This window comes from Lepisma saccharinum, chromosome 9 (genome assembly GCF_977018435.1).
Source record: "Lepisma saccharinum chromosome 9, izLepSacc3.1, whole genome shotgun sequence".
Classification (NCBI taxonomy): Eukaryota; Metazoa; Arthropoda; class Insecta; order Zygentoma; family Lepismatidae; genus Lepisma; species Lepisma saccharinum.
In genome coordinates this window covers 31,866,777-31,881,363 of record NC_139237.1, presented here as the reverse complement: position 1 = coordinate 31,881,363, position 14,587 = coordinate 31,866,777, and the positions used below count along the sequence as shown (strand labels likewise).

At 36.8% G+C, this 14,587-nt stretch overlaps 1 protein-coding gene across 2 annotated transcripts in view; it reads left to right on the top strand.

The window, feature by feature from the left end:
- The window catches only part of Dhc93AB (Dynein heavy chain at 93AB), a 584,738-nt gene that overhangs the window by 296,529 nt on the left and 273,622 nt on the right, over window positions 1-14,587 (top strand). For both annotated transcript variants that reach the window (XM_083127975.1, XM_083127974.1), the window contains 2 exons: window positions 267-468; window positions 11,774-11,998. In XM_083127975.1, coding sequence (XP_082984101.1) covers window positions 267-468; window positions 11,774-11,998 — 427 coding nt within the window. The remainder of the gene's footprint in view (window positions 1-266; window positions 469-11,773; window positions 11,999-14,587) is intronic.

Sequence of the window (14,587 nt, the reverse complement as noted above, 5' to 3'; positions counted from 1 at the left end):
TGCTCAACACCGACGACTTCTCTCCACCCGTTTTGCCATTATTCACTTCAGAAAATCATTTTCTCATGTTTTCAAATGTCAATAACTTGGCAACAAAGCCGTTTCCGGAATTTCGTTACATGATCTTTCCACCTTATTTTCACTCGTACAATCACCTCCCAAGCGTTGTAAACGAACTTACGAAACACCCTGTATACGGTGTATTATAAATTAATATTGAAAATTTTCTGTTTTTAATTTTATGTAAATATTAAATCTTGTTCCAGACCATGTGCAATGGTTGTTCCTGATTTTGAGCTTATCTGTGAAATCATGTTGGTTGCTGAAGGATTTCAGGATGCCAAGATCTTGGCTCGGAAGTTTATTACCTTGTACACCCTCTGTAAGGAACTGCTTTCCAAGCAGGATCATTATGATTGGGGATTAAGAGCCATTAAATCTGTACTTGTTGTAGCTGGATCATTAAAAGTAAGTGAAACCATTTCCCATTGTAAGTTTAAGATAATTTTCTTGTTTTGCAAGTACTATGTGCATTCTCTATGTTCTTCACAAGGAGGGAAGTCTAGTGAATGTTGTAGCTGTGAGAATTGTTTTAATGCCTTTCCCCAATAATTTCCCATTCTTTAACAATGAGACACTGAATCTTGGGACAAAGCTCTCTATATTTTTCATGTGTGAAGAGGTTCTCCTAAGTTGAAATCCACACAGATCATTATAGAAAATGTGGAACCTTCACATAACCCTAAACTGAAATAACATACCTTGTAATTTTTTGATGGATTACAAATAAGACACCAGTAAATGAATAAACATTATTATAATGTAACAAAGAACGAAGAGTTCATATGCATAACTTGAATACCAACAGCAAATGTCACAGCTTGTTTTACACAAAAATCCCAAGACCATTCTCAAAACAAAGATTACTTCTTAATAAGATTCAAATACTTTACAATTCATTAAATGATCCTCCTGTATTCCTCCAGAAATTTTCGCCACAGCATGCATCAAGCAGCTGAAGACTTTCTGATACTGCTTTTATTATTGTTGTTATTACAATACATACTTTTTATTTGTCATCTTAATATGTTGTAGGGCCTCCCTAATGGCACAAGTCTTTGCCTTATAATCAAGGGGTCCTGGTTTCGATACCCGCTGGAGGCACATAGTGGTTCGAATCCCACCTTACTCTGTAGGTCCAGTCCCAATTAGCCTTACTGTGCATAAAACGGACTTAAAACATCAATTCAACCAACCAACCAATATGTTGTGTTTTCATTGCTGACATCAAATGGTTTCGCTCTGAACTCAAGGTCTTTTTAAATAAGAATAAAATAAATAATTGCCTATATATTTCTGTGACTCATTACCATATAGCCTGAATAAAGCCTATGATCAAAATTTACCATACGTTTAAACATATTACGCTAGATAAATTGTGATTTGTATCCTAGGCTCATTTGTGAAAGGTAAGTTACTGAAATTGATAGGCAATTTACATATTTTTAATGTTAAAAATTTGAGACTCAACAAGGAATCAAATCTGTATCTTTTGGCATTCTGTGCCAGTATTATACCACTGCACGACCAGGTCAACCTATGGCTTAATCTCAAATTCCACTACTTATGCATTCCAGGTATTTTGCAACATTAAAATGTTTTTGTTATATATATAATACAAGACTTGAATTTTAGCCATTTTGAGCTGTAAATGTATTACCGAATTTCTGACCCAAAAATTAATCAGAGCTGTATAAACTTTTAATTAAGAGCATATGATTGACTTCATCACATAGAATTCATCTTGAAATTGTTTAACTTTTTAGGCTGCATCTTGATGCATTCTATAGCAATCCACATGGAAGCAAAAACTCTGAACAGAGACACTGGGCTGCTAGTGAATTCTTTCTAGTTCAACCCACCATGTTATTAATCAAAGATAATCATAATTCACTTGTACAAAGGTAACAAGAGCTCTCATGGACAAACTTTATCCCACAGGCAGATATTCTGATACACAGTAGTATGGCACTGATGCACATTACTTTTCAACATAGTCACCATGTTTGTCCAAACATTTGTTCCAAGAGAACACCAAGGCATCAATGCCAGCATAGAACAAATCTGTGTTGAGTCTCTGAAGCCACGTCATGATGGCTTACTGAACTTCCATTTTGCTTGTGAATCGCCTACCAACCAGTTGGTTCTTCAATGGTCTGAAGAGATGGAAATCACTGGATGCCAGGTTGGAGCTGTAGGGAGGATGGTCCAGTAGGCACTCCTTCGTCATGAAACCGCATCAAGTGCATGATAGACAATCCCATCTTAGTGACTTCACGTTCTTTTGTTAGTTGCCTTGGCTCACAGCATGAACACATTTTTTGGTAGCCCAATTGCTCATGAACGATCTTGTGCACACTGCCCACTGAGATGTTGAGTTCCTTAGCAGTGTCCAAGTCTAATGCGACGATTGACTTGAATCAGACCTTCAATACAGCATGAATTGTCATCTGTGCTTGGCTTGGCTGAACAGGTCACTGTTTATCTTGCACATCTGTCCTGTTGTTATCGAACTCAGTTCACCAAACCCACACCTATTTCCTTGACATTATATTAGCACCGTACACCACAACCAGTTGACTATGAAGTTCCGCTGGTGCTGTGCTCTTTAATTGCAAAATCTTGGTCACACTATGCACTTAAACTTGATCACACTCTGCACTTCCATGCTTGACTGTGTTTCTATGAGCGCAGCCATCTTCCAACTGATATTGCAAGGGTCTGACACAACTTATGCACCATCTAATGGCTGTGATAAAGCTGTGCTCCTCTGCTGTGAGGCTGGTGGGAAATTCGAAGAAGAGGAGGGATATGATACCCATGAGAGCTCTTGTTACCTTATGTTTTGAATCACCCTCGTAATGTATCTGTATTCCTACTGAACTGATAAACCTGGGAATGTCAGTATTTATATATTTATTTGAACACAACAGGCGAATGCCCAATTATAGTGTTCCATATTTTCTGATAAACATGAAGTATGTCAACGCTAAAGTTCATTGTAAATGCACAAAAGAAAGTATAGTTACTAAAAACAAAAACATTAATATAATGATGCAAGTATAATTGAAAGAATAACATAAAATGTCAGACATAACTATCCAATACAGGAATTGCTTACATGAACACAAAATTTCAAATATTACAATGTGCAAATAATAGCTTTACACTCAATGTTTCACATCTGAACCACCACCGACAAAACAAAATGTAAAGAGATACTTACATAATGCATTATAATTTACATGAAATATGAAATTCATATACCTTACTTAGGTAAACACAGTAAAATTCAAGGATGGAAGATATAACCTAGGGGCTTGTCTTCATTACATTATGAACTATAGTGAATTAAAATAGAAATTCATTTTGGAACTGAGGTCCTCATTCGTTCTGAATATTTAAATGAGTTGATATTTAAAAGAAAACATTTGGTAAATTATTAATTAATATTAGCATAATTTTACAATCCCTTTTTTATTAATTTATAAATCTAACAGCAACAATTTACAGTAACATTTATTTATTTTATTTATTTATTCATTGACCACAACAGGCTAATGCTCAATTACAATGTTCTACATAATTGAATATAAACTAGGAAAGAAATATAGATTTATAAAAAATATGTTCATATTTACATGGTTGACATTTATTCTTCCATCCTTTGAATAGCTTTTTGAATATAACAATAGGCATGTGAAATGTATCTCATTTTGGATCCCTTTCGGAACACCTCTTGTACAGTTCACACATTCTCCTGATAGGTGATTTATTTATGATGTGTGACAATAAAAGAGGCCCACTTTGGATCGTGTCTTGGAGATAGGAACACATGTGTGTTTGGAGAGGTCATAACACAAGAGTTTACTCAACAAAATATCATGGTTTACTCTATCGAAGGCCTTAGATATATCTTAGACATATCTTTCTTTCTTCTAAACTAGTTGCAACAAAATGACTTAGGAGGGATAGGTTCATAACAGTGGACCTCCCTGGGACGAAGCAGTGTTGGTTTGTAGATTTTACTGGGGATATATGTGACAACAATCTTTGATAAATAATGTGTGTGGTTGCAATTGCAAGGGTTAGTTCAAGTTTCACATAAGATATTTTAAATGCAATGTACTGATTAGGAAGTTGCATTGTCTGCAGTAAAGGGACTTCATCTGTTGTACTAATCATCATGTGGTCTCCAGTGCCCACATGTATAGCCAGGTGTGAAATTATTTGAGAATGGTGAACAGCTGTGTGTTATGAACTTGCTTTCCTGTGGAGACTTTCAAATCTATGTTTTTTTCACTAATCCTTCTACTTCATACAAAACATGTTTTATTTTATTTTTCACAAGTATTAAATGAACAAGGTCCATGTCAGTGCCTTGTAATGCTGAAAATGTAATTCTTATATTTACTAACTTAAAGCATTCAGGGTGGCGACAGACCTGGAAAACCTGGAAAACCGGGAAAAGTCAGGGAATTTGAGGTGTCAAAAAAGGTCAGGGAAATGTCAGGGAATTTCGTCTTTTTTTTTTTTTTAATATCGAACTCTGCACGGGAACAGGAAATGTCGTTCGTAAGTTTCAGCCTCAACTTTTAGGCCCCTTTTATGCACACCACGGCGCCAGAAACCAGTGATGGCAGGAGGATAGAGAGAGAGAGAGAGAGAGAGAGAGAGAGAGAGAGAGAGAGAGAGAGAGAGAGAGAGATAGATTCTCTCGCCCGGGCTTCTCGGCGGGAATTTTAAATTCGTACAATCTTTAAGGAAAATTGTTATAACTCGGGCACTATGGGAGCAATCTACTTCGGATAACTTTTGTTTTGCAGCTAAAACATCAGTGCATGCAACCATGTACAATTCAGAACGCCGAACCGAGGAATGGGGGTTTGGGGGGCGCGACCCCAGAATTTCAATGGAAAAAAAAACATAAAATCTGGAGTTTCCTCCTCTTCTCCCACTATTTTGAGGAGAAGGCGCGAACTTTAGTATTCTTTTCAAAGAATGGAAATTTCTCAAGAGAGTGAAACATGTTTCATGTTCTTGGGTTTCATACAACTTGAATAATAAGCCAAAATGTGATTATTTTTTTTTACGAAAAATAGGTAATTTGCATTTTTGGAGGAAAATTGTTATGGGAGCAATCTACTTCGGATAAGTTTTGTTTTGCAGCTAAAACATCATAGCATGCAACCGTGTACAATTCAGAACGCCGGACCGAGGAAGCGGGCTTGGGGGCACGACCCCCAAATTTCAATGGATAAAACATAAAACTTTGGAGCTTGCCCCTTCTTCGTCCGCTATTTTGGGGAGAGGGCGCAAACTTTAGTATTCTTTTCAAACAATGGACATTTCTAAAGAGAACGTAACATGTTTCACGTTCTTGGGTGCCATACAAGTTGAATAATAAGCCAAAATGTGATTTTTTTGAACGAAAAATAGGTAATTTGCATTTTTGGAGGTAAATTGTTATAACTCGGGCACTATGGGAGCAATCTACTTCGGGTAAGTTTTGTTTTGCAGCTAAAACATCAGAGCATGCAACAGTACAATTCAGAACGCCGAACCGAAGAAGGGGGTTTGGGGACGCGACCCCCGAATTTCAATGGAAAAACTATAAAAAATAGGAGTTTGCCCCTTCTTCTCCCGCTATTTGGGGGAGAATGGACGTTTCCAAAAAGATGGAAATATTTCATGGTCCTGGGTGCCATAAAAGTTGAATAATAAGCCAAAATGTGAAACTCTGTTCGGAAATGTGGCATGGATATGTTGCGGGGAGAGGGGGGAGGTTGGTCATCAATATGAATTTCCCAAGCTTGCTCCAGACCTGTGTCAGAGTTTCCACCCAAACATAAGAGTATGAAGTTCCGTAAAGCATATTTATTTCGTAATCAGCACCATGATACCATATGGTATCATCCGGCCAGTACGACCTTACTCTGATGATACCATATGGTATCATCGGCGGAGTAAAGGTTAAGCCTCTAAATATTACGTGGAAAATGCATTGAATTATAATTTTTTTCTTGTCCGTATAGGAGTAGTAAGGGAACTTGTCAACAGATGGAGGGGATAAGAGCGGGTGGCGCCGTCCGATAGTTGTCGGACGTCGTAGTAAGGCGGCATTTTCTTGGGCAAACTGAAGGAACATTGAAACAAATAAGTTCCATTGATACATACGATTTTTGTCGAATATCGCCACCCGACAAAGTATCTCACTACAACATGCGACAGAAATTGCATTGACTGCAACATCCAACAAAAATTTCATGCATGAACAAGAAGAGCTTTAGACTGCAAATATGCTGCTGGAATTTATTTTTCTTCTGGCTCACTTCACCTTCTTTAATGTAGCAGTGCTTACTAAGGTCTTCTTTCATCATCCTGACGTATTACTGGTTTCGCACAAGTTAACATACTTTCACAATGACATTACACTATTCTTAGATATCAAGAAGAATCCAACCAAACGGAATATGCAAGGTGACTTGTAATTAGATGTATTCCCTGAAAGGGGTTAAAGTAGAGACAATTTGCAATAAATTTGACCATATGATACCCCGTCCGAAAATTAGTAGTTTTCGAGATAATCGAATTTCAATTGTTTCTTTAAAAAATGACAATTCTCCACATAAAAGGATGAATTGAGAAAAAACTGCTCATTGTATGCCACTTATTTCAGCGTTTTCTGATAGCTAACAAATAAGTGGTTCGTTAAAAAAAAGTTTTTACCAAATAACAATCACATGTAAGTAACGAGTGGGTCTAAACTTACACGTGATGATAAAAAAATGAACTCTTAGTTTACTTGGCAACGTATTAATAACAAAAATGGTATGACACGAAGCGTACAAATTACTTAAATTACTTCCTTGTGACATCTGCTATCCAACAAGGTACAAATGTTGCTAACATTCACATTTGTGTACAAGAAATAATACTTCATTCATCTTCATGTTGATGGAATCAATGAACAATACAATTAAAGAACATTACACGTCTTGCTCAAAGTGGGCACCTCCATTACGAATGCAGGCACACAGTTTTTACGGACATTTGGTCACTTAACTCGTGATGTGATGGTGTCTTTGATGTGTTGACCAGTTGTTAAGATCCTCTCCCTGAGCTCTTTTTGGGAGTTTACCGGTGTCTTGTCATGTGGCTCCAAGTGTAAAAGTCGCAAGGCGTGTGAAATCGGGGGATCGAGCCGGCCAGGGAATCGGGCCGCCTCGGCCAATCCATTTCTTTGGATAATTTTCATTCAGCCACTGTCGCACGCCCAGGCAGAAGAAGTATGGATGGGCGTAACCAACAATCATCATTTGATCGAGCCATTTTTCCTGCCCCAAATCTTAAATGGCATCACTTATGAACATTTTTTGAGGAACGGGATGGCAATGTTGTTGGAGGATGTACCTCTAGCTACAAGACGTGACATGATTTATCAGCATGATGACTGCCCAGCTCGATCCCGCGATCGATTTGACGCTTTGCGACTTTTACATTTGGAGCCACGTGACAAGACACCGGTAAACTCGCAAGAAGAGCTCAGGGAGAGTCTATCAGAAAATGCTGAAATAAGTGGCATACAATGAGCAGTTTTTTCCCAATTTATCTTTTTATGTGGAAAATTGTCATTAAAAAAAAAAATTGAAATTCGATTATCTCGAAAACTACTAATTTTCGAACGGGGTATCATATGGTCAAATTTATTGCAAATTGTCTCTACTTTAACCCCTTTCAGGGAATTCATCTAATTACCAGTCACCCTGTATATTGAATACTATCACGAAAAAGTGAAACATAAATCTGCATTGGTGAACATTATAAAAATTGGCAAGTGCATGCTCCCAATCTCAAATTTACTGCAACACTAGAATTGCAATGAAATTAACGCCACTCTCTGTCCTGTCTGTTAGTAGGGACATTGATTTTTCGAAAACGCCAAAACCGTGAAAAATGGTAATTGCTGTGAAGTTATGTTTACGAATGTGCAGTGATGTCTGGACACATTTTTCGCCCGATAGAAATATCGAAATAATGCGTATTTGGCATAAAATGCGAATTGTTGGCGTTTTTAGCGAATTTTTTTAAAGAAATGTCCTAAAACAATGAAAAATTCCGTGAAATCCAACATGCTTGTCTTTTCTAGGCCATGTTTGTGTACATAGAACATGCAATTTTGCCAACATTTTATTCAAGAGTAAACTATAGAGTTATACGTACATGGAATAATTCCAAAAGCCACATTAAATCATGTAAAAGTGGCAGGGTTCTAACAGGAGATCGAGTGCTTATCTACCCTCACACGGGAGCAGCATCTTCAGTATTTGTCGCACGAGATATGTTTTGAATTACCAAGCTAAGTGTGCACCATCGGCATTTGTCGAGCGAGTAATAATGGAGCTCAGTCGTTAGGGCGTCTGACTACTATGCGAGAGACCCGGGGTAGATCCCCTGCGGGGGAGAACCGGGATGTTTTCCACCTATTCAAACTCCTCCGGCACCACCCAGCATCATATGAAGCTGGTACCTTGAGGAAACTTTGAGGGATAAAGGTAGCCAGGAGCGTGGTGCTGATCACATCACCCCCACCTTCAGCCGTGATCAAGAAAGTGTGGGCCCCTAACTCCAAACCCCTATACACCTTCATGGAAAAGTGCAGGCGAGCTATTTACTTTTACTTCCTCAAAAATCTGTTCCAACATATCAAACTGTCTCGAAAATACTTAGACCATGTGACCTACAATTTAAATAATAGTTTAAAAGCACAACGGAGTATTAAGTTTCGGTATATTTGGCAGATAAATGTTCTAAAACAAAAACGCGAATTTTGGGAAACGTAACACTAACAAGTCAAAAAAATACAATGCCAATTTTTGATGCCATAATATATCGGTATTGGTCACATGAGATTGATTGATTTTAATTTTTTGGGTGCCTCGCCACTTACGGTCATTATGCACCCTTCAGTATATACTGGGAAATTTCCATTATCTAAAATCCATACCTTAAAATTAGAAAAAGGGGTATGGAAAATAACTTTCCCAAAATAACTTTCAAGATATCAAACTCTCACGAAGAGGTGTAAGCCATGTGACTTACAATTTGAAACAGTAGTTTTAAAACACCATGAAGGTATAATTTCAGATATTTGCCAGAAAATGCTCTAAAATGAAAATGTGAATTTTGGAAAAAATAACACGTTATAGTAAAAAAAAAATTACACCAATTTGAAAAAAGTAACAAAATATCAAGGTTATAAATAAAACAAGAATATCAGTTGTAAGTTATTGCATTAGTAACAGTGATTCCTAACCTAATTTTCGGCATAATCACCACCGTTGTTCTGGCATTTGTTGTAGCATGGCACTAAATTTTGTTTGCCCATGGTATATGTGTCTGACAGCAAAGTCTGGAACTATGTCTACCGCAGTGTAGCTGTAAAATCCTTGCCCTGCCAGAGACCTCTTCAGTTAGACAAAGAGATGAAAGTCTGTACATTCAAGGCCAGGGCTGTACAGAAAGTGGTATAAAATCTCTCACCTGAAGTGATGGAACACCCGCGTGTACTCAGCTGTATGGGGTTGTGCACATTCGATTGGCCTTCGTGAATTGTCTGCACCATCGTCTGACCATACTATCATTCACGATATCTGGTCTGCACACATCACACGATTGCTGGTGGCTCTGTGCCAAATTCTGAGCCTGCAAGAATCTTATTACTACACGTAGGCAACATCGCAGTCGGTGGAGACTGTATGAGAGCTGAAATCTTTAACCTAGAACTTTCCTAAAACGGCTGCATTGCAACTGTACCAGATTACAGCTACATGCCACTACTTCTTCCTGCCTGCATGTGTGCGTGTCGCTCTCCGACCACTAGTGCTGCGTATAGGGACCATTTTTCAGGATGCCCCTCGCATATGAACTTTCAGAAGCTTTTATTATTAGAGTGTTTCAGTTTTAATGTGTGGTTAGCTAAGTCAGGTACCTATACAATGAAATTCTATAAATTGCTTGCGTTAAATTTCTAATACCTACATACCCTTTTCGTCAGCATTAATGGTATAACTGCATGTTGTCAGTTTTACAGTACTTCACTTGGATATACTGTACTGAAGCAGAAATCCCATTGATAATGTAAGGAAATATGACACTTTATTTTGTTCGATTCAATTGTTTCACTTATATGCAAGAGTTAAGTTGTTTGCTTTACAGAGAAGAGAAAAGTAGCGTTATGCATTGAAAAATGAGTCTGCACTCAGGGTTCTTGCAAGCAGAGGGTTCCAAACCTCAGGGAAATATCAACATATAATAACGAAAATGTATAAGGAGACTGATAAATTACAAATTGTATTTCTTAATCAATCACTCTTCACTCTAATCTCATTTAGTCGTAACTTTAAAAATAATCAAGTATTTTATTTTAAACTTACTGCGTATGACAACATTCCGTAATCCTTCCCTAGCTTGTGAATTGTAATAATTTTCCAAATTCACTATTTTGCAGTTTGAATTCAAATCATAGAGAATAGAGAAATTAAGTCAATTTCATAGAAGATAATATTGGTACTTAACAAAACCATACATGGATCTGTATGAGTTTATTATTTCCATTTGCAAAAACATCGATTTAGTTTAGTTTGTAATTGTCAGGGAAAAATTTAAATTTTGTCCTGGAAAACCTGGAAAAGTCAGGGAATTTCATTTCTGCTTGTTTGTAGCCACCCTGGCATTGCAAAAGGCTCAAGGAATTTATTTTTTAAAAAAATGTAAAAATCATCAAATTTGCTTTGACAAAATAATCGCTAAACATTGTTTACAAATGGGGAGAGAAACATCCGAATTCTAATCAGGTTTACATTGATCATATTTTTTTTATTTTTTTGGTTGAACATCTGAATCTCCATAAGCGAATTTACAATAATATTAGGACTAAGTTAATTTCACTTCAATAGATACCCATGCAGATGGCTATGCACTTACTGCTTCCCATTGATACAATACTGATGCTTCAAAATTGTAACAATTAAAAGTTGTTAAAAATAGTGATTAATATTAGTGTGTAAATGCAGTTATATGCATTAATTTATCAAGAATTTTCGTTTCATATATTGAAAAATTTAAATACCTGTTATGTAATCACAATACAGTAGAACATCGTTTATCCGCACATCAATTATCCGCAACATCAGTTATCCGCCACACTCAAAATGCACATAAATAACACAGTACAGGTACAGTACTGTAATTTAGGCATGTACTGTACGTATATTACGAGTGTTTTCTCATTTTCTCATGTCTTTTGTTTTCTTGTACTGTATACGTATGTAGTACTGTGTACTGTATGAATAAAATAAACCTGTACTGTACGTGCCTCTCTTTGTTAAATAAACACATGTTTGTTATTCGCAAAAATTGTTATCCACATAACCTTTGGTCCCAATTAATGCGGATAGACGACGTTCTACTGTATTCAGTTTTAGGTAAGCACAATAAGTGGGAAATTTGAATGTTGCATAATTTAAAGGATAATTAGATTGTGAAAGTGTGATGCTGTTTTTTTGTGGACCTCGTGAAAGACCAAAATGCCAGAAAAGTATCAGCCGGTATCAGTAAATAAATTCTAACTGGTTCTTTCCTACATTGATACATCAGTATCAGCTTAGCCCTTAGTTTTGTATGCTTTTCTTTTCCCCCCTTCTTCCAATAGAGAGGTGACCCTGGCAGACCTGAGGAGCAGGTGCTAATGAGAGCCTTAAGAGATTTCAATGTTCCCAAAATTGTCACTGATGATGTTCCAGTCTTCATGGGTCTTATTGGTGACCTGTTCCCTGCGTTGGATGTGCCCCGCAAGAGGGATGTTGAATTTGAGAAAACAGTGAAGCAGGCTGCGATGGATTTGAAGCTTCAACCTGAAGACAATTTTATATTAAAGGTTAGTTATTAACAGGAGTAGAATTTGTGAACATTACTTTGTGGATTGATGAAACATGTGAAACTGGAAATAAGAACATGAAGGAAGTCCAATGTAAGGCTAGTGAAATAATTTAAAATGGTGTCAAGAAGCAATAGGTAAGGAATTGCATTCTGCATAAATCCACAGCATAATTAATTCAAAGATTAGAATTTACCTTTGTTTATATGTACTAACTAACTCTCTAGCCTTCTTAAACCCGAAGGTTCATGGCTGCAGGAACACAGGCCTTCCATCTTTCCCTATCTTGAGCAAGTTCTATATACTCTTTTCCATCCCTACCGATTTCCCTTAGGTCCATCTCAACGTTGTCCCTCCATCTTCGTCTTGGCCTTCCTACAGGTCTCTTACCATCAGGTTTCCCAACAAGAATCCTGTAAACTCCTCTTTCCTCTCCCATTCGTGCCACATGGCCTGCCCACCTAAGTCTTCTTGATTTAATTATTCTAATAATATCTGGACATGAATACAAATTATGTAGTTCTAAATTATCTAACCTTCTCCACTCACCTGTTTCCTCATCCCTTTTAGGTCCAAAGATTTTCCTAAGGATCTTATTTTCAAATACTCTCAATTTATGTTCCTCTTTCAATGTAAGGGACCAAGTTTCACATCCATATAATACTACAGGCAAAATTACCGTTTTGTAACAAAATATATGTAGCAAAATAGTTATTATGTGAGTGTGTTATGTGGAAGAACACTGTATTTTTACACCTTTGGCTTGGATAGCACTGCAAAAATAAATTAGTATTATTCTTTATAAGCAGTAAAACATCTAGGCCCTTCCGGATGGCATAGTGATTCAGAAACCATTTTAAACTATAGGTCCAGTCATGATCAGCCTTTTTGTGCATAAGGTGGACTTAAAACAAATTTACACTATGGCTTGAGACATCTTAAATAAGCAGGCAAATAAGCACTATGAAAGATGAAAATTAGGACTTTAAAATACTGTATAAAATTTGAAAGGTCTGAAAATTATATTGGCACTACAATTGATCACTAAATTTCCTGTACTAAATTTTGGACTAGTGTCTGCCAAGTGTTTCTTACATAGACATTTAAACTTTAGTTGGCCAATGATCCACTAGTAAACCATCAAAAATATAGGTGTCATCCAACAATGGTCCACAAAGTTACGTATGGAAGCTGGCGCGAATTTTAAATTTGTACACTTATTTGACAAAAAATGTTATAACTCGTAGACTATTTGACCAATCTACTTCGGGTAACTTTTGTTTTGCCGTTAAAACATCTGGGCATGCAAACATGCAAGAAACAAAACGCCAAGGTCAATAAGAGGGGTTGGGTGGGCTGCAGCCTCCAACTTTCAATGAAAAAAATCATAAAAATGGGGAGTTTGCCTCCTCTTCCCCCACTATTTTTGGAAGGGGAGGCAAACTTTAGCCTTATTTTCAAAGAATGGTCCTTTCTCAACCGAATGAAAGTCATTTCATGTTCCTAGGTGCAGGAATATAAAATATGTGAAAAAACTCCCCATTTTTATGATTTTTTTTTCATTGAAAGTTGGGGGCTGCGGCCCACCCAACTCCTCTTATTGGCTTTGGTGTTTTGATTCCTGCACGGTTGCATGCCCTGATGTTCTAGCTGCAAACCAAAAGTTACCCCAAGTAGATTGCTCAAATAGTCTCTGAGATATAACAATTTTCTGAAATAAGTAAAAATTAAAAATCGCGTGCAAAGGTTTTAGTCAGTGAGGGATTATTTTCGAAAACCTGCTCGGACTTCCAAAGGTTAAGCAAGAAATGCAGGCTTGACCAGGACTTGAACCAGGTGGGTTGACATACCATGCCATTGACACAGAGAACATATATCTACATATACGCCTATTGTGTACAAATGGCAGATAAAGTAAATATGCATTCTTAGTTGTTGTATGTTTATGGAAGTCCATACCTGTTTCCGAATTGTTTCCTGATTGTTTTACTGCAAACATTTGATATTTTGATTCATAACTTGTCCACTTGATGGTAGTATAAGTGCTATTTCTTTGTTTTTGCCTCTGCTTGTCCATGTGGTGTGTGTGCTGTGCATTTGTTCATTTGATACAATCACCAAGTTGAGTGTTAATTTTTATTGTTTCTGCTCATATTGAAATTGTTTTAGGTCTGCAACACTGATTGAATGGTAACTCAGAATGATGCCTTATTGGCATCATTATCCATTACTCACTAAATAGTTACGAAAATAAAGAGAGAATGAACTAAACATTTTTTTATACAGATTCTTCAATTTTGGGTGGGTAATGGGGGAGAGATGTAACACTTATTTTTGAAGAAGGTTACATGTACTTTTTGTAAGTTATATTGTAAAACATAGTATTTTGTATTGGTACAAAGTCTCTGACATCTATACTGCACACAGTAACAGGGAAATTATTTTTCAAAAAAGGGTAAGAAATTATACATTGGCTGTGATATTTGTATTTCTGTGCATATCCGCTGAAGGGTTAATTGGTACTCAATCAGTATTGGCTGATAGAGTTATATTGGTGTATTGGTTTATCTGATATGTCTTATATATAGC